Below are 21,752 nucleotides of genomic sequence, written 5' to 3'. Positions count from 1 at the left end.
TCACAAATCTGTCATAAACTCTGGCCAGAGCTGAGAAAAGAAGACCCAAGAAGTTACGAACTGCACTTTTCCTTTAAATTGGCTTAAAGTGACACAGATAAGTTTACTTTCATGCTGTCTTTCTAGTGTGTGTTCAGTGAATGCCAGTGTGACTGCAGGCTCAGGGATCCTAAAGCTGTCATTATATTTGGGTTATTCTGATTTGAAGCCCTTTCATGACATAACCTGGTGTGTGCTAGTTTACCAGCTGCACAGAAAGCACATTGTCAACACAGTAAGTGCATATATTTTTGTGACATGTATGTTTTGGGTGGGAAACATGCAGCTAATCTTTTCCTGAAGTGAGAATCAAGTGTGTTTTCTTGCTGAATCGGTTTGTTAGTGTTTATACATGTGGCCTATTGTAGTTTGCTCGAATGAGCTTTGGTATGAACTACTTTGTCGCATAAATCTTTTAATCCAATGTCTCCTGTGCACAACTCGACTCAACCCAGTTCGCTGGAGCAGTTGCTTTGGTGTCGTGAAGGCAGAGCTCAGTGTGGAGGCTGAAACATCTTGTCATCTTTAGCCGTGCCGGCCTCTGTCTGCGTTCTGTTTGTGAAGGGCAACAGGAAGGGCAAAGCAGTTTAAACCTATATAGAGCTATTATATGAATTAAATTCAGACTCTTAGACTCCAGACATTGTGATAAAGCATTATCTATTCCCCGTCAGACTCAGATCCAACACAGCCAATGGGATTGTTTGATGTGGACAAAATATCCATGGTGTTTGCTGCCAGCATCTGAGGACTCCTAATCCCACTTCAGAGAGATGCTGAAGGTTCTTCTTGGATCATCTGTTAGTGCAGATAGAAGGCTAGTTAATCACCCCTGTGTTGGGCTCTGTATCCTTTTCTCTGGTTTTGAGGCATTTCATCAATCACACTGAGCACATGTACTGTCCTGGAGGGGGTCGACTTGGTAATACACAGGCGCAGACAGGCAGGCAGGGGCTGCATGCTCACACACACACACACACACACAACACACAGAGGCATTGCACAGTAATACATCACGGAGCTGCTCTATTGAAAATGTACTTTTCACTGTTGAGCTGCATACAAATACATCTCACTTTGTTTTGGGGGGTCGCACACACACATTATCACCCGCATTCCCAATCCCCCCCTGCTTCTGATTCTGACTTTATTCAGTGAGAAAGAGAAAAATGAGGCAGTGGCTTGGTGCTTGGGTTTAGTCATCAGCTGTAGGGGGTATTCACAGGCTTATATGGGGTGCCGCGACTGAACTTTGGGTCTCACGCAACTGACAGAGCAAAGACGGGCAACAGAGGCAGATCAGAGACGGACTCATTACGCCGAGGAAGGAAGGAGCGGCATGTCAGGACAAGAATATTAATGACACACAGCCTAAGAGACACAGAGAGAGATGAACTTCATGTAAAATTCATTGTTTAAGTTGGAGAAGGGATTAGTCTTGGGGAAGTTGTGATTTAAATTCCATCGTGCAGCAGACTATTACTTTTCCACCGATTGTGTTGCTGCTATGAAGATAAGCACAAACGCTAACTGAAATGACACCCTCACCCACCCCTGAAGTGTTAATATCCACAGAAAAATGGAGCACTCATCTGTGAAAAAAATGTTGAATAAAGTCTTTCTGTCTCTGCGGTCTTTATCAAGTCGATAACCAGCCTGAACCCGAAGCTCCGCCTCCTCCTGCTACCTCATGCCAAGTGATTGACAAGCAATTAACCGCAGATTGACCAGAGTATTTTCTACAAGAGTCCATGGAGGTTTGAGTAATTGTACTGCATGAACAGATACCTCAGGAGCTGTGTGCGTTTACTTACAATATCAAGTTAGAAGGAAGCTTTTCATGTGGGAGGGGAGAGTCGGAAATGCTGTTGGCAATGCTGCTGGTGATTGTGCTGCGTGGAGGGATTGGTGCAGGCCCGCTGGGGTTTTGAAAATACAATAAGTATAAAGATGTGAGAGAGACAAGGAAATAGAGGAGGAGGAGAGGGAAGGAGGAGGAAGGGAGCAGGAGGAGTGGGGGAGATCACCCTCACCTCAATTTTCCGGAGAGAAAGGCTGCGGCGCTTCCAGTTAATGTCAAATCCTGTTATCAGCACCAGGGAAGCACCTTTCAGCACCATCTACAGACCTGCTTAAGCTGTTAATCATTAATTTCATCTCAGGCATTACTACATCTCACTGACACCATCTGATGGTTCGCCGTTACAGTAGGAGATTAGGTTTTATGGAGACAAAGATCATTCAATTCAAACTGAAATGTTGAAAGCAATATTTCAGTAACGGCTTTGTAAGAAGTCCTCAGGAATAAAAAGGAGACGGGCTGTTTGTCGTTTGACTCTACTGGAAAAAGTAGTGGACACACATAAATGAATTCAATTTCTTTCCTTTTAACAAGAAAATTAGTGATTCCTAGTTGTTTTCTAAAGATATAAAATCGTTTATCTCATTATCTCGAGATAATAACACTTGTTTTCAGTAGTGAAAATTGTTGAGAAGCAGAATTTTATCATGTTTTAATGGCTGATAAAATCCCATTCCCCTTTGTAAGGAAACCATTTAACAAAGTTTAAATAAATGTGGTGGAGTTCAGTGTGGCCCAAAATGTTCCCCATGAGATATAATAGGCTCAGGTGTGGAGAGTGGTATGAAATTAAAAGACTTGAGTTCATTATCAGTATCCTATATTTGCACTTGGCAGGACACACAGTCCTTATCCCACCACTGGTGATAACAGTACTCCTCTGCCTCCCTGAAAACCCTCCTGCAGTGTTTTCTGGTGTACAGCGGGTGGTGCAGCAGGCGGTTAAAGCCACTTCTTTCAGTCTGTCTACAGCCTCACTGTGGCTCTCAGGGTGAGTCGTTAGAGGTGTTAAAGTCTGAAACAACTAGTGTGTGAGCTATAAGCAACTGCCTTTGCACAACTTGTGCATTAAGTAGTGTTTTTGTCTGTTTATCAAGAACAGCACCAACCTGCATTGTGCTTTAACTCTGCTGTAATCTTAAAGTTTGTTGAGGATGTGTTGTGAGATACACAGTAGTGTCAGAAAATGACTGAAAACAGACGGTAGAGAAGCAGTGAGAAAGGTTTTGTAAAATCACTCATTTGGGAGCCAGATCCTTTTAACGTAATCAATATCAAATGAATTCTTTGAGTCTGTTGATATCAATAAGCCCGTCTTGACTGCTAAGGGCTTTTGTAGACCCACAAATCAAAACTTGAGTATTTTCTGATTCAATGCACTGAGGGATATGTGCATCATTGTTATCTACATCAAACAGACAAAATTCAGTACAGAAATATTCCACTGCATACCTGCTGAGAAATGTGTTATCTGCACCCGCACTCCTCCATTTATATTGAAACTTTTCTTACACTACAGTACAACAGTGTGAACGAAGTCAGACTCATAATGGTTATGATGCAAAAAGCTTTTTTGCAACATTATTGTAAAGTTCAGTGTGATAAGTCACAGGAGCCTAATGCTATTGAGCATCAGTGTATTCAGAGGGTGGCCAGGGGTGGCCTGGACCCTCCTCAATTATCCACCTTGATAATCCTCTGTGGGTGCCTCCTCAAAAATCTGAACTATGATTGGCTTTTCGGCCTATTGGGGGCTGGACTTGTATCAACATCCTCTCTGGTTGTGTTTCAGCTAGAACACACTGCACAAACTTTCTGTGCACGTCACTGAAGCCTTTATTGCTACTTTCGATTGTGACTTAAGAAATTTTCTGGTTAAGATTAAAATGTTGTTTCCAGTTGTTGTGTCCTTTGAAAATTGACAATTATAAACAAAAGCTTATGATAGTGACAATGACATTAAAGCACATACTGTGTGATAAGTGGAGACTGAGCAGCAACCACCTGCTGTGAGGAATGAAGCCGATGCAGAAATGTTAAAGACTGCAGTTTCTTTGGTGTCCGTTTGGCTCCGGTTAATCATATCACATATAAGCTGATTCAAGAAAGCTGATTTTTAATGCAAAAATAGAAAAATTACAGCTTGGTACAATACGCTGCGTATTGATAGTGAAATCAGTGATTCAGACCGGAGACGTTTTTTGTACCAGGCTGCAAATGTGTTTATTTCTGCTGTGAAAACTTCTGTAATCTGTTGGCTTGGTGTGTATGTGGCTTCTGGTACTTCAGGAGCCAGCCTCAAGTGGACACTCAAGTAACAGCAGATTTAAGCATTTCCTTATTGTCTCACAGTTTTAGACTGGAGGTTGCCGCTTGGTCTGGATACACCCAAACCATTAAAGGTCCCATATTATGCTCCTTTTCTGCAGTTAAACATGGATCATTGATGTCTTCATGAAATGGTACTAACATGTTTTGGTCCAAAAGCCAAAAATCAAGCATAGCAGCATTGTTTCCAGGCTCTCATAGCCCCTCTGTTCAGAACGCTCTGATTTAGTGGGCGTGACCTTCATATGTAAATAAGCCACCGCTGAGAGTGCGCCACAAGCTCCAAGTGCACAATGTTTTGAAAACAGCGAAGCTCATTTACTGTAACATTGCAGGCTAAAACAACAGGCTAACCGCAGCTAAAGTAAGCATCCTGTAGCTAACACAGAGACAGGGAGAACACTGAGGAAAAGCTCTTACATCTGCTCCACAGCACACAGCATTTAAAATACTCACATTTCCAGGGTCCCAGATTTGTTGGTGGATGGTTGGTAATGTGCCTGGATTCAGGACCAGTATGTTTGCTAGCTGTCTGTTGTACTGTCCAAAGTTGGAAAAGCAGTCAGCCGTGAAGTGACTAGCACACACATGCACAGTTTTACTGAGTGCAGCTGGCACATTTCCTTCATAAATGAACCCTAGCCACTTAGTCTTGTCTTCTTCTGAGATGGGAAGCTTGTGCATGGAACCATGTGGCTGTTTACAGCCAAAAACAGAGCAGTGATGGCTCTTCAAGTTTGGCATTCTTGAGGGGAGTGGGCAGGGAGGGGGTTCGGGGGTTCAGGTGTATCTGCTCCGGTAGACCAATCAGGTCAGACTTGCTCCTGATTGGTCAAAAAAGGGAATCCCTGATGATGGCAAATCCCTAAAATCCAAACAGCTCGTTTTAGGTCAGGATTTTACATTCACAAGCACTACAAAGTAAAGCTTTTGTCATTAAATATCACATTTTGTGGGCTGGGAGGAAAGCCAAAGACCCACAAAATTCACTAAAAGACTAAATAAAGGGATTTTTGCACAATATGGGACCTTTAAATGTCTTGTTTGGGTTAGGTTGCACATCCTATCAGGATAGCCCTTTAGCGATTGGTCTGGGTTTGAATCCAATGTGTTGCACGCCCCTCATCATTCTCACTGTTCCCCTTCTCTAACCACTGTTATGTGCTCTCTAAACCAAAACATAAAAAGCTTGAAACAAGAAAAAAACAACAATTTTGAACTATGAACACCTTTTAATATGGCATGGATTTGGTGAGCATGTTGTTGCTATTATCAGTCTTGTGGAGCTTTGTAAAGTCAGTTTTCTCTTTAATCTCTGCTTTGGGTCTCTACCCCCAAGATGAATTTGCTTTTTTTTATAGCTGCAAATCTTGTCTTTGTGAACCAGCTAGTTGGAAGCTGTCTGTCTGTCTTGTTGCTTTTGGCAGAGTTTTAGAGCTTTATCACTGAAAACAGGATCCTGCTGCGTCTTAAAACATTTCTTTAAGAGCTGTGAGAGTAAAGCAAAGTTGTGAGCTGGGAAATGAAATCAAAGAGCTAAAACTCTGCACAACTAAAGGGATCTGCAGAATCAGAGGATAAATCTCTCTGTGTTTGTAACTTCTTGTTGCCTGCTTTAACAAACATGAAGTAATTGTAGTCATTACATAGCACAAATGTGTTGCTGTAGGAAAAGAGAATGATTGTGGTGATGAGTTACAGCACACCAGTGTAAAATGTGATGCAAACAGTGAGACACACAGTTTGATGCCCCAACCGTCCTCACAGACTGTTTCGCTAAGAGGTTTCGTGGTGCTATGACAACATAACGCTATTTCAGGCTTTCCTCCTGAGAGACAACAGTCATTATTCACACGACCACAAGATCTGTAGCGTTGTTACAAGCTGCAAAGACACAGATATGATAACAGACATCATGGAGGAAAGAAAAGCCAAACACAGAATGAGAAACTCAGGGAAACTACTCGCAAAGAAAACGGCAAAAAAGCAAAATGTTTTTGCACATGTACATGGAAATCAAAAAGCAATTGTTTACATAACATGAATGAAGCAGATATTCCCTCATAGCTTCACAGGAAAAAATGATATTAATTCGGAAAATACTCTTTTTTTTGGCACACACCCAAAAAGACAGCAAAAATCATTTCATCACCAGCCTTGGATTTTTATAAAAACCATAAAAAATGTTATGGACATATTTTTTCACCTGCAGCAATGAGACCTCGACCTTTCCAACAAGGTGGGGGAAATAAACAAGAGAAGTGTAGAGGTGGTGAAACACAAATCCATGTCTTACATCATGCACGCCAGCATTGTTTCAAATTACCAGAATCTGACACACAGGCAGCAACAAGATGCACTTATGTGTCATTTTTCAGTGAAAATAAATGAGTCCACTGCAATACAGGGAAAATCTTACATCATACAAGTTGATCTCTAAGAACAGACAGAGACGGTGAGTGAGCAGACAGGCAGACAGTAATGTACAGTGATGTGTTTTGTGTGATCCTGCAGAGATTCGTGAGGCGTTTCGTGTTTTGGATCGGGATGGGAATGGTTTCATCTCCAAACAGGAGCTGGGCATGGCCATGCGCTCCCTGGGTTACATGCCCAGTGAAGTGGAGCTGGCCATCATCATGCAGAGACTGGACATGGATGGTGAGCCGCTACATAAGGTCACACACTTGGGTGCATGCACAGTACAAGCCCACACACAGATGCAAACACACACAGAGCGATAAGTGTACGGCTGTTTATCATAATCAGCATCAGTGTAATGTTTGTTTATGTTTGTTGTGCCTGACAAGTTATTTTTCTTCCGAAGCAAGTGGGGATATTTTTGGTGGTGAATTATAATGTTATGATAATGAAAACCACTCTTTTCTGATGCCAAAAACACACAGTTTAAAGCCTCTTTCAAATGCTTTATGCAGATTGGCATTTTGAGTTATGGCTTCCCACAAAATGTCCCTGGAAAACTGTTTTTAAACTGCCTTGAGATCAGCAGCAGGTGGCCAATTGTCAAAAACAAATTCCCCCGAGACAATAAAAAGAAAAAAAGCTTCTAAAAAATCAGCTCTGCTTGGAAATTCACAAACGATGACAATTAGTCCCGAGTATCTCCTGCATCACAAACAAACTCGTCAATGTTTCTGCTGCTTCTCACCTGCATGCTCTTGACTCCACATCACAACAAATATCAAAGGTCAGAGCTAAAAGCTTTTTGCTTCTGCCTCCATGAGTAGTGTGGCCATCCGAGTGCAGAGCAGCCATTTGTTCTGAGGAGAGACAGCATTTCTCCGAAAATCCTTTACCTGTGACTTCTATGGTACCTGAGTTGTCACTGATAAAGCACTGAAATAAGGATGTTCATCATTTTAAGGGGTGAAGCAGTCCACAAGGTATCTTATTTAATAAATTCTCTCATATCTAATCCCTCCTCCAGAGATTTTAATTTGCTAATAACTGGCATTATCTTCCCCCATGGTACGGGAAGAGAAGTCTTAAATCTCTAAGATTGCATCTTACAAATTGAAATCAGCATTTTCAAAGGGGCTGTGAGGAGTTTGAAAGTGATCTTGAAAAAGTCTCTTTTCTAGATAAATGCCCAATCGTAATCCACACTTTCTCAGCGCCAATATTGCTGGTTACATGTTATTTTAAACTGCTACTTCTTAGCTTCCAGTTCAAGTCGACCAAGACCAGATTGAGTTGCGGCACGTCTAGGTCTCCATGACAACACCACACCAGCTGATGAAGTTTAGTAGAGAGAAGAGAGATCTGTATCGGCTGAAAACAATTTCTGTCATTAATTTTGTAGTGTTGGTGGACACAGGAGCCCGAGCTAAAGGCTAATTGGCTTTTAGCTCGGGCTGTGTCACTCTATGACACACGGGCTAAGCTTTCTGTAATTGTGTTCATTCCAACCCACAGTCAGCAGTTACTCTGCAGTGGTCTGTTCAAACTTGAGAGTCTATCAATAAAATAAACAGTCAGGTTACGTTAGCTCTGCTTGGTAGATGACTGCCAGGACATAGCAAACCAAGATTCACTAACGTTACACATTACAGCTGCTAAACTACAAACTGACAGTGTTGACTTGTTGTCACATTAGCCTACAGATACCTCAGAGCACCAGACTGCTGACAGCGCTACATATAGCTGGCTGCTACAACGTTTACTTGACGTCACGTTTGAAACGTAACTGTACAGATAAAGACCTTACCCCAGCGCGTTGTATCCAGTAAACAGTAAACAGTTGTCTTGAAAAAAGAAAATTTATTTCGATCCGATTGCCGTTTAATTACAAAACAAACACACGACTCGCTAAAAGTAATTAACGACAGTGTACTGAGACTCCGGGCCACAAGGTGGCGAGGGAGGGCAATTACAACAGATTCTCCTCATTATAACTTTAAGAAAATGCAGTCAGGTTTTTAGAATCAAACTAATATTTTCTACAACTGGTTATTTACATAATCACAGGTGAAGGCTGTAGGTTCTAGTGCTTCCTTATATGGTTCCTAGATGTGGGTTAAACAAACAATAAAACTGTGCACTAATTGAACGTGGTAAGGAATTTTATTGAAAGAATAACACAGTTTAGATCAAAATCATTTTCTAAAGTAAGAATTCAAATGATGATGGGACAAGTTTCTTTGTCATTCAGATGGAAAACCAAACAAATGCCTTGTTTGAGAAAAATGCCCAAAATGTAAAATTTATGAATGTTATTACATATCACAGCTAAACATGGGATTACACAGTCAACTTACTTTACCAAGTGTGGTGAAGATTCAGAGCTAGCACCACCAGCCATCAGTCCTCCTGAAAGGTTGACTTACACACGCAGATATCAAATCAGATGCAGTTTTACTACAACTTCATCTCTGTTCCCCTAGAAGTTCATCACGCTACAACATGCCATCAACTATCTGAGCTTATTTAGAGCTTATTTAGCATCATGGTGTCAGTTTAGCCCCAGCTAGTGGCAGGTGGTTGCGCTACAGCTGAAACACAACAGACAGACTTCCCTTCAGTCCTACCATTTTTGAAATATTCACATGTTAATATTAGCCACAAACTAGTGATGATAATGGTTTTTAATTGTTTAATTGTTGATCTCAGTAAACACACACATCCCTACTTGAAAGCTGCTCCTAAATGTGTGAACTCATCCCCACATGTTGACAAGGGTAACACTTTTGCATATTCAGCTGGCATGCTGTGCACTGACTAAAAGACGCCCTTCAGTACACAGCAATTGGCATTCATAGCACAAGAATAATAATAATTTAATACTATCGTTCTCTCTCTTTTAATTAGTGCCCAATTATATCCTTCTTTTAAGGGAACATCTTGAAAATTCTCAGAAATTACAGACCCATAAATTAAGCTTTATTCTTCCTCTAGTTTCAAAGCAGTTGCAGTGAGACAGGTGCAGATGACTGCTAATGCTTCCTAATGCTGCTCATTAGGACAAACAATCAAACAACATTAGATAACCCTGTTAAAACGTGCTCCTTTAATAAGTCAATCCAATAATCCAGTTGATTACCTCAGACACCCTATTGAATACATATGCACTGCAAAATGATTCCCGGACATACTGCCTGTTGATTTCTATCTGTAACAACCTGCAGCTGAATGATAAATAATGCAAACACTTACAGGTTATGTCCTTTGAATTTAGATTTGCAAAACGATTTCTGAATTCAGCGCAAGCAACCCTTCACATTCAGCCGCACAGACACTCACAGGCATGCACTACACAGGTGCATACACTTTGTTTGTGAAGGTGAATTAGTGCTGGAAATGCGCAGGAGTTTGTCTCAGATGAAGGCACATCCATCTGTTGATCTGTCTCAGGGCTCTTCTTTTTATTTCTGTAAGCAAATAAACTTCAGAAGAAAATGCATTATTCAGCTCCGGTCTGCCACTCTTCCTGTCTGTGTGCCTGATTTTTCTCCTCTGCGTGTGTGTGTGTGTGTGTGTGTGTGTGTGTGTGTGTGTGTGTGTGTGTGTGTGTGTGTGTGTGTGTGTGTGTGTGTGTGTGTGTGTGTGTGTGTGTGTGTGTGTGTGTGCGTGTGTGCCTTCAGGGGACGGCCAGGTGGACTTTGAGGAGTTCATGACGATACTGGGGCCCAAGCTGCTGTCGTCCGACAACAGGGAAGGATTCCTTGGCAACACCATCGACAACATCTTCTGGCAGGTAAGAGTCAAAGTCGCAGTGTGTTTTTCCTCTTCATTTATCAGTTGCATCCTCCATGTTTCCTCTAATTCACTCTCTCTCATTTCTGGCTGTGTGCTTCAGCAGCCGGAGTCAGTCTTACATCCTTAAGCACAGCCCTAGTTTCTGCAGGGACTCCGCACAAGCACACACCTACTTAAGAGCAAAAACACACTCTCAGGCCCCCCCACCTGCCTCTTCTGTTCTCAGACAATAACAGTTATTTTTTCTGCTGGCTCGAGGCCTTGGAGGAATTTAGTCCTGCAGAGACTTAAGTCTTACTTTATGCCAGTATGTGTTTTTAGGTCGGGTGCTGGTATGTTTTATCTTTCTTATTGTTGCAGGAGGTATTTCCATAATGGAGATTAGACGGTTTCTCCCCTGTTTTTAGAAAGTCCGAGCTTATGTGCTTTTGAGCATCCAAACTTGGCCAACAGGTAATTAAGGCTGAAGCTCATCTACATGCTTTGAACTTGTTTCCTTTCAGTTTTGAAGATTGTGGTGGACTAAAAATGTACTGCTCTCAGGGTGTTTGCTTCTTTCTGCCACTTAGCTAAGACATGCGACAATAATGGAAAGTGCAGGGTTTTTAAGTACGTGTGTGTATGTTCAGGGAGTTGGTTGGTTTGAGGACAGCTGGTTGAGCAGGGCCCCAGCTCAGAGGAAACCATTCTCTGCTTTCTTTGACTCAAACGAGAGGAGAATCATTTAGAGGGTGACTCACTGAAATGAGGAGGTGTGTGTGTGTTCCAGGTTACACACATTTGCATAGACCTTTTTTATCCTAGATTACATTGTGCAAGCACTTCAGAAAAAGTCTTGAAAACAGCAATCTATGCGGCAAGACATGAGAAACCCGGTAGAGTTGATGCAGAAGTCACTGATTTTTATATCAAGGTCAGTTTTTTCTGAGACACTAAGCGTCTTTTTTAAAATGAGATGTGTTGCATCTGTGAAGTAAGGATGGAGCAAGACAGACTACAGCTTTCCAGCAGGAAGGCTAAGGAGATGAGAGAATACAAAGGGGGCTGGACAATAAGAGAGGATGGAGAGGGTGCAGGGGCTGGGGAGGGGGTTGCCCCACATAGAGATACAGGAATATAAAAGAAAATCACAAAGGAAGAGAGGGGGAGAAAATGAAAGAAGAGGTATACGGAAGACTGTGATTCATGAAGGTCGCAGACAGTGTGCGTCTCAGGGGGGATTTTAAATGTTCGCCTCCCACAAAGAAATAAACAGAAAATGGGAAGATGGGATGGAAAAATGGGAGGCGAGAAAGGAAAAATCAGGAGAGGAGCAATGAGAGCAGAGAATATGGGAAGGGTGGGTGTGTGTGTGTGAAATGATAGGAGGAAGTGTGTCTCTGAGGACTTTGAGAGCAGCATTTTGTGTGTGTATTTGTGTGTGTATGTGTTTATATTTCACAGACCTCAGACGGAGACGGGCAGAGAGGAGAGTCATTGTATTGAGAAGTGGAAGATGGAGGAGAGGCAGGCACATCATGCCGGGCCATAATGACTCAGTTCAGTATGTTCAGATAATATCTTTGCATAGAGAGATGTAGAATGATTTACTTCACCGGGGAAGCTCCAGTTGGCAACTTGTGTGTGTAATTAGATTCTCCTCTGTGTGTGTTTGTGTTGAATAATTTTGGCTCGTCCTCGTGTTTACACCCTACTTGTTTGATTCAGTGCACCATTGAAATATCTGAAAAATACTCTCTGTTTTTCTGTTTATTTTACATCCTAGCAAGGTCTGAGCAAAACCTCTGGGAGATTTAAAACTCCTGACTCCAGTTACCACTTTTCTGCTGACAGTTGGTAAATTAGTTCTGAAAAAAGGAAGCACCCAGTCTTCCATTGCAAATTAAGCTCCTTGGCCCGAAGATATAAAACAACACAGTCTTTTAGCCAATATTATAACAATGTTTACAGTCTATAAAAATGTGTTTGCACCGAGCAAGTGCAGCCGAGACATCTGCAGAATCTTCTAGCCTTGAACGAAAGCACCAAAACATTTTTCAGTGTCATCTGTCTTCATTAGACAGATGCTTTTGCAGATGTTTCTTTGTCTCAAGGGGCTGCACACATCAGGAGCAGTTTTAGAGACATCTCTTTATAGACACTTAAGCTAAACCTGCACAGTCTGAGCTACTAGAACAGGTTAAAACACATTCACCACAATCATTTTTTTTTTTTAAAGGTACTGACCTTTCTCTAAAACCAGGGTAGAAGTTTAGGTGTCTGGGTTTGGACTCGAGCTGACCTCAAAAGAGATCATTTCTTACATCACACTCATTGATGACAGGCTGTGAAAACAGCTTCAAAGTGTTTTTTAAAGGCGCTGAAGGAAATTTTTTGGTTGTGTTGTGTCATTTTCAGGGATGAAGGCTGCTTTTCTCATGAGTCCCGTCATTTGTTTTCATAAAGATGCATCTCTTCTCATATGGATTAAGTAGAGAGATATGTTAAAGTGATTATTTTAAGAAGAGGAGCTCTAAAAATGCCCCTGTGATCTGGTGTCCCATTAAATTCCCAGACAATGTCAACGTGCTCACACTTTAAAGAGGGGGTATTCTGCTTTTTTTCTGGCTTTAAACTGGCCCTCTGGTACCACAGAGTAACTTTACACAATTTTCAGCTAGAAATCAAATCCCCATTTTTCTCACACTTTTAGAGGCCTGTCAGGGGCAGAGCTAACAGGAGACCTTCGTTTTTTAGGTCTAACCTCCAACATGTCATAAACAGAGATCCTTGAGTCATGACTTCATCATTTCAGGAAGTCTTGTAAAAGATCTCAGTGAGCAGTCCTGCTGTTTTTATAACAGACGGTTTTGAACAGACTGACAGATTTGGGGATTTGTTCAACATATGAATGTGAAGCAGTTTAAAAACCTGCATAGGTTAAGTCTGCCCATCCAGCATAGTTGTTTTTTAATTGTTATTTTAAAATATAGAAATGCATTATGACCCCATTTTTAATTTAGCCCTCAAAGATTGGATATTAAATTCTGGTCATTTTCCTCTTAAACAAGAGTTTCTCTGTCTGAAACAATCATTGGACAGAAAATGTACTAACTTTGTTTATGCTGCTCCAGTATCAGCCATTACTACAAATCTTGCATGCAAACTTACCTTGCTTGCCAATAAATCAAGCACAGCAGCATTGTTTCCAGGCTCTCATAGCCCCTCTGTTCAGAACGCTCTGATTTAGTGGGCGTGACCTTCATATGTAAATGAGACACCGCTGATACCGCCCCACTCTTCCGCGTCACTGAGAATGGCGCAACGAGCTCTGAGTGCACAATGTTTAGAAAATAGCGAAGCTTGTTTACTGTAACATTACAGGCTAAAACAACAAGATAACCACAGCTAAAGTTAGCATCCTGAAGCTAACACAGAGACAGGGGGACACTGAGGAAAAGCTCTTACATCAGCTCCACAGCACACAGCATTTAAAATACTCACATTTCCAGGGTCCGAGGTTTGTTGGTGGATGGTTGGTAATGCGCCTGGATTCAGGACCAGTCTATTTGCTAGCCCTCTGTTGTACTGTCCAAAGTTGGAAAAGCAGTCGGCCGTGAAGTGACTAGCACACACATGTACAGTTTTACTGAGTGTAGCTGGAACATTTCCTCGATAAATGAACTCTAGCCACTTAGTCTTGTCTTCTTCTGAGATGGGAAGCTTGTGCATGGAACTATGTGGCTGTTTACAGCCAAAAACAGAGCAGTGATGGCTCTTCAAGTTTGGCATTCTCCTCCCCACTGCTAGAGAGATTTCTCTCCAGCAGGGGGGAGGGGAGTGGGCGGGGAGGGGGTTCGGGTGTATCTGCTCCGGTGGACCAATCAGGTCAGACTTGCTCCTGATTGGTCAAAAAAGGGAATCGCTGACATCGGCAAATCCCCAAAATCCAAACAGCTTGTTTTAGGTCAGGATTTTATATTCACAAGCACTACTAAGTACAGGTTTTGTCATTAAATGTCACATTTTGTGGGCTGGGAGGAAAGCCAAAGACCCACAAATTTCACTAAAAGACTTAATAAAGTTATTTTTGCATAATATGGGACCTTTAAGACATACAAAATGATATTATTCACTTATATGGTACATTTATGTTGCAAATTCATTTTACAGAGCGAGATATTTTTCTCTTAGAAAACTTACATCATTTCATTAACTGTAACTCCATCTTAATGGTGTTCAGTTGAACTACAGTTGAGATAAGCATTGAACGCTTACTAGACACACATCAGAAGCTGTCCCCGCAGTCTTGATTTGCCTTCACCCAGATGGTATACTGTGTGAATTATTATTATTTTTTCAGTCTGTGCTGAGACAAGTCAGTGTTAAAATATCACTGATTTGAATTTGAAGATCGCTTCTACACGCCAAAAAAGAAAAAAGTAAACATAGATAGAGAATATAGAGTAATTTCCATACTGTGTCCTGCAAGGGAAATAATTTCCAGTGGCCTCCTGGTTGAAGGGCAAAACCCACATTTTTCATTCGAGTGCATGTCTGCATGTAGACAGAGCAAATCTCAACCACAGCTGATAATTTTTGTTTAATTGCATTTCATTTCCTTTGGTATGAAATTTAAATGGCACTCTCTTTAACTCATTATCAAACTCTTTTATTTTCAAGACCAATATCTTTTCCTCAAAGTTCTTGCCTATCATTTTCAAGCTCCACCTATTTGTGTTTTTGTCAATGAGGACACTCATGAGAGCGTGAGGAGCAGAAAGAAACTGTCGACTAGTGACGGGCTTATCACTGCTGTCTGCATCTGTTGAGACAGTCTGCAGTGCTCCTAGGATGATCAGTGGTGCCAAATATAGTCATTTAAAAAAAAAAAAAGGAAAAAAGAAACATGGCGTCTGTATTACATAAGAAGAACCATTTGGTGGATGTTTTCTTTACAAAGTGCAGTATGTGTAAGAGCAGTTATTTTAACACGGGTGTCTTCTAAGAAGTGACTGAGAAACAGCCTGTGGCATATTTTTCTTCCGACTGACAAAATCTGTTGGTATTTTTGGGACTCATTTTTCATTACAACCCCTACAACTGTGACTGATTCTGTCTATGTAGGTCTGGTTTATCTATTATTCATTTGTGGATGGTTTCAGCCTCTGCTGTCATTGTAAAAAATAGTATCTCACCGTTTTCACCTATAGTCTCAAACTAGCATATGTCATCTGTATGGGTACTAACTTTGAGTGTAGTGTTTGTGTATTTTTTCTTATAGATTTAATTGAACTCCAAGATGTCATGTTCACAGCGAGAAAGGAGGAAATGGTACAGAACGAAGGAAATAATTGTTTTTAACTTGAGGTGACTTTTTCTAGAAGGGTCAGGAGACGAAGCAGGTGGATGACGGGTGAAACAAGCTTTTGTGCTACAAGGGCAGGATGGACAAGAAGTGAGGGATGGTGTGTGAGCACCTGTTCTTCTGATTGATGTGTCCTGGCTCCGTCAGTATCTCACCGGTCACTGCTCACCGCCCCCTGCTGTTTTCCTGCCACGTGCACGCTCACGGGCACGTACACACACATCATAAGTTTGAGTTCATTCAGTGAAAGACTAAATTCTCTGACAGGTAAACACTCGAGCCTTTGCATCATTGTGTGTGTATGTGTGTCTGTCCTTCAAGGACCAGGCAGGAGGAGAAATCTCATCACTGTGTTGGTTTCTAACAGGTTACGGCTCCACTGTGGCTTTTCCCCCCTTCAGACAGACAGGCAGGAACATCGTACATTCTTCGTGCTGCTGCTCTTAGCTGTCATGTTGTCTATTCTGCGGCTGGACTCCAACAATTTTTTTTCCTCCAATTCCCAAAATCCATTCAAAGCAGAGACAGCTTTGGCAAAAAGGCAGAAATCAGGCCCTCCAACTGTTGCCGCCACTCCCTGTCTCTTGGCCGTGGTGTGCCCAAGGTTGAATGAGTCAGAACAGCTGAAGGAGCGATCCATAACTTGATTAAACAGATAAAAAGTTGATGTATTTTGAGATGTAACTCTTTTTTGGTGCAATTATAACAGATGGAAACACATCTTTAGAGGCACAAAAGCATTTCTACCTAAGATTTAGTTCAAACTTTTAACATCAGATAAACCTGACAGGTAGAACAGCTGCCAACTGTTCACATTCGCTTTTGTGTATATTCCATCTATTTTCACATAAGTAACCCTGACTTATGCTCCGGCACTTTTTAGTATCGTGGATGTTTTGTCAGACACTTTATCCTCAACAGTTCTTTGCTTTTCAAAAAAGCCTCAGTGAATAAATGAGCCCTGTCACAAAGAAGAAAGGTCATTTTGATTTGATCTCAGTTTTTAAAATTGTGAATGATATTGATTCATGGCTCTTTGTGACACCACAGCAAATAGATTATGCTGTGTTTGGGTCTGTGTGTGTGAGAGAGTGTGATTGGGAAAGACTGAGATCGAGACTGAATGATTTAAAGTGTTCATCTGCTTTCAAGCATGGTTTTATTGTTTTTGTCAGAATGTGTTAGGTATTTTTTAACAAACATTTTCTTTCTGTGTGTGCATTTATATGGCTCCTCGAAAAAGGTGACACAAACTGTTACATTTTTGATACTCATGTGCAGGGCTTTGGGGATACACCACAGAGCTGAAGCAGATGGGTAAACTTCATAAAGATATATGAGATTGATAAAATGTGTCGGTGCATATTTTATAACATTAATGCGAGTTTGAATGAAAGTAAAGCTCTGACATAAAGCATAACTGTTACATTGATGACTAATGTGGCAGCTGTGGTTCAGTAGTAAAGTTAGTCATCTGTCAATCTGATGGCTGGCAGTGTGATCCCACTTCCTGTCGTTAGCCAAGACACTGAACTCCATGTGACTCTTTTTGCCAAGCAGTGGAAGCAGGGGATTATGATTATTTAATAAAAATAGGGTTTTAAATGTAGTGTATAAATGTGGTTCAAATAAGTGCTTGTGAGTGATCAAACGTCTTGAAAAGGACTACATGTGATCAGTTTATGCATCATTCACTCTTTATTATCTACATCCAATGGTTGCTAAGGCGATAGGGCCGCCTTGTTAAGTGGTGTTGTGTTAGTGGAGCCAAGGCATTTGCTGGGCTGATATCACATCCCTTCAGCTGACCAAAACAAAAACCAGAAACTCTCCTGTCATATTTTGGTTGCTTACCTTGTCCAACCAATAATGCATGGTTTGAAATAAAAGCTGCTGTTGAACATATTTTGTGCACATTACGATAAGGCATCAGCAGTGTTAATGTCTCCAGATTAAAATGAGCATCAACTTTTCACCATCACAGCTCCTTTATGTCTCTACCACCATTGTCTGCCAGTTCTTTCCCTCCATCTGTGTCTCCCACTACTTCCTTCCTCTCAGTATGCTCCGACTTCACTATCATCTCTTTCCTGTTTTCTCATCGTGCAGCATCATGTTCCCTTCCTCTCTTGATCAGACCCCTGATTTCTTTCTTTTGCCTCATCTGCCACATGTCCATCTGTTGTGCTAAACCAAGCGACTGATTGTATTTGCAGCTGCCGGTGAAGTAAATAATCTGGAGGTTTTGAGGAGGGTGTTTGCTTGTTTGTCTATGGATTGTAGGGGAATCTGCTGTAAACATGAAGGATGTAATGTTTGGAAAGACAGACCAGACATTAGAACAGAGGCTAAGAGTTGGGATCGTATCACTGATTAGTTTGAACCTCATAAATCATTTTAAACACAACTTAGAGTGTAACCACCCACAAGGAAGTAATAGTGGAAGTGCAAAGCACGCACAGGTTTGCATACTGATTCAGGCTACCAAAAATAGCACCACTGATGCACAGGCAAACATGCTGCCATTACATTACAAATGACACTTTTCCTGACTTGCATGCTGTACCTGCACATTATACATTCAGGCAACAGAACATATATTCAGATATGCTGTCATTTCTTACAGCTTGTACATTTCACACCTCATTTTTATCTGCTATATTTATCCTGCCTCATGAAACGGGTCCATAGATGAATGTGTCTCTGAATTGATTGCCGTGTGCCTTTGCAGTTTGACATGCAGCAGCTGTCTCTGGATGAGCTGAAGCAGGTGCTGTTTCACGCCTTCCGGGACCACCTGACAATGAAGGACATAGAGAACATCATCATCACCGAGGAGGAGAGCCTCAATGAAACCTCAGGGAACTGCCCTGAGTATGAGGGAGGTGAGGAGCCTGTTCTTATGTGATACAAACACCTGTAGTTATAGACAAAGGTTAATTCAACCTGTGATTAATCAAAAACTTGGTCCATACAACCACATACTCACTAAAGAGTCACATCCAAATCAAAAACTACTACTAAGTACAAAAAGTACTTATCCCATACAGAGCATCAGTTATAACGGAAGTAAACTTAGTACACAACATGATCAAACAGAAATACTTTATAAGCTAGTTATTTCAAACAACAGTTTATACAGACTTATATATACTGTATTTTAACAACAGTAGCTAGCTTGGTAGCTTCTTTGAAATAATAATTCACGTGAAAAGATGAATAAAAAGCTTACTTTACAAAACAGAAAAAACCTTTGTCTTTTACAATGTAACTGTAATCAAAACATTTACCACTCTTAGCTTACTGACTTACTGAGGATCACATTAACTATGACTCCCTAAAATACTTGTTTCAGTTTACCTATATTGTTTTTAAAAATAGAGGCAAATACAGCTAATTTGATGTGTTTGATGGCTGGGCTGAACACGCCTGTCTCCCATCCTCACAGGTACCACCCACATCTTTTGTAAAACCTGGAAACCCCTTTTGTGGTTTTTACAAGAGAAAATCATCCAATCAAAGCAGCTTAAAGGATTGAAAACCAGGATGTTTTAAACTTTGCAAGCTAGCTACCTGAAACACATATCTAAACTTCCTGTGAGAAATGTTTGATTGGTCATGAAACAAATTGAAGTCAATAGCTTTGCTTATTTGTGTGATCAACAAAACTAGATAAGCTCGGTAAGGACGTGCTTGACAGTTCCTCTTCAGCAGTTTTCATAACCACTGTGAAAGGGTGTGTGCTGTCAGGCGGGATAGAAAGTATCCACAATGTGTGACACATACCAGCGATCAAAAAAGGTTTGATTTAATTTTTCTTTAAAAAAATACAGGCAAATATATTCTCTACCACAGATTTGAAAAGTGTGACTTTACCAAAAGTGGGCGCTAAAATCATCACTGACAACGTTTATTCCACAAAAGTTTAAAATGAATAAGAACAAAAATCTGTTTTATTCAAACCTTGGATTTGTTCAGTAAAGTGTAAATTTTACTGTTTCTTATTGTCAACACCAGATCTACTTGTTGCTGACAAGTGGTGGTGCCCTAGATTGCAGAATGTGAGTGTTAAAGATGTCTATCTATTTAACACAATAATGAAGTTAGTGTAAGTTCATGCAGGACATGGAAGTCATACACCCAGCTGTGATCAGCTGACAGGCTGATGTTCAATCTCTAACCCCTCACAACCAATCACAGCGTGTGTCTAATGATAAGGCGGCGCATTTAAATCACGTCTTCACTCTCTCTTATCCCTGCTACCTCTTTGCTACCCAGCTGCTGCTGTCTTAATAATTCCTCCTCCACCCCAGCCTCCTCCTATTAAGACTCTGTACGTATCCTATTGATCTGTATGCATCCTTTTAATCTGTATGTACGTAAAGGGGTTTGCTATGCACTCCCTGGAAAGCTCAAGCAGGCTGCTCGGCTGACTCAGGGAGTACTCTGTGAAGCAGAGCTTTAACGCCAATTGTAACTGCATCCATAGAAAATAGTTTTCTTAAAAACCTGCTCAAATATTAAACAAAAAAAAGTATTCCACCCCTTTGAGGATTATTTTAAAGCTATGGGCAGCTGAAGTTGTTGGCCCTTTTCAAAATGGCTGCTCTCGAGTATTCATCCATACATTTTTTCAGGAAAATCATTACTAACTTCCAAGACTTTGCATTACGAAAAACACCTTAATTGTTATTGCTGATTACTCATTGTTTTTTAAAAAACTATTTTCTGCATTGATAGAACGCATATTTACCAAAAACTTTTCTAAAAAGTTGCCAAAAGTGCCCATTTAATTAAATGTAAAATAAAAATCTATCATAAACAAAATGATTTAGTAATACTTTTTTTGTGTATTAATCAACATCTTAGTTTTTTTCTTTTCCTTTTTTTTTAAACAAACTATTTTTTTTGGAAATTTTTTGACGGATGAGACTTTTAGGGGTTAATGTTCTCAGACAAAACTCAACAAAAATTGGGTGGGTACGGGTGTATTTGAACTTCAGATGAAGCCAGGATAGCCTTTAGCAGCTGCCTTCAGTCTGCACAGCACAAGTCAGTTACCTGGCTGTAAAGCTCTGCATGGGGCACAAATATGATAATGGTTTTACTCTTCAATGATAGCAGCGAGAAAAGTGTTTGGCATGTTAACAAACTTTTTACTACTCTCTTAAAGGTAAGTTGTAGATGGACAAACAAATTGGCAAATGCTTTCTTCAGCAGTTTATACTGCACAGTTTAACATTAAGAGCACTCTACAGTCCACTATACAACTCGCTTTACCTCTCGTTAACAAATATACTAAAAGCGAGATTTGAAAACAGGAGGCGTGAAGAAAGCAACGCCAAGCAGGAATAAATATTTTGAGAAGTAGAGAAGAGAAAAGCGGAAACAGAGAGACACAGACGCACAGAGTGGTGGAGAAACCTGTTGTGAAGTCTTTGTTCAGCTGTAACAAAGCATAGATGACAGCACTGAGGGTTCTGAACAAAGCTAACACTTTCAACATACACTTCTGAAAGACTTTTTCATTTCTGTGCTGCCAAATTCAAAGTGAGAATTGTTACCAGTTGTTATGCCAAAATAGATATCCAGCAAGGTTCCTCTTTCAGGTGATGATACCGAGAAAAGGTCAAGGATGTCAAAACATATTCAGGAAACAAGATTTAATATTTACAGATTATTCAAATGATGTTTAAAGGTCAGGGTAATGCATAAAATTATTTGGGTCGTGAAAAGTAATGGCTTGTTAGGTTGATAGAGATTAAGTGCCCAACTGAAACACGGAGTACATTTTTCATGAGGCATGAGACCATTATATGTTCCTTTAGAGAGCAAAGAGAAACATAAAAAAAAACTAAACCTGACTCTTCGCTGAAAGTACAAAGCAAGAAATAGCCTCTCCGCTGTGAAACATCTAAAAAGCCAGACCAGGACAAAGGTGAAGACAGATCAAATGTGCTAGAA

The 21,752-nt window shown here is 40.8% G+C and overlaps 1 protein-coding gene across 1 annotated transcript in view; it reads left to right on the top strand.

Annotated features, from left to right (window-relative positions):
* caln2 (calneuron 2) overlaps positions 1 to 21,752 on the top strand; it is a 35,730-nt gene that overhangs the window by 10,049 nt on the left and 3,929 nt on the right. The window contains exons 3-5 of the mRNA XM_074671985.1: positions 6,743 to 6,886; positions 10,327 to 10,439; positions 18,520 to 18,673. Of these exons, the coding sequence (XP_074528086.1) occupies positions 6,743 to 6,886; positions 10,327 to 10,439; positions 18,520 to 18,673 (411 nt within the window). The remainder of the gene's footprint in view (positions 1 to 6,742; positions 6,887 to 10,326; positions 10,440 to 18,519; positions 18,674 to 21,752) is intronic.

This window comes from Halichoeres trimaculatus, unplaced genomic scaffold (assembly GCF_033239565.1).
Source record: "Halichoeres trimaculatus isolate MK-OKI-2021-1 unplaced genomic scaffold, fHalTri1.1 fHalTri1_scaffold_6, whole genome shotgun sequence".
NCBI lineage: Eukaryota > Metazoa > Chordata > Actinopteri > Labriformes > Labridae > Halichoeres > Halichoeres trimaculatus.
Note: the sequence above shows the minus strand (reverse complement) of the source record. Positions and strands in the feature narration are given on the sequence as shown.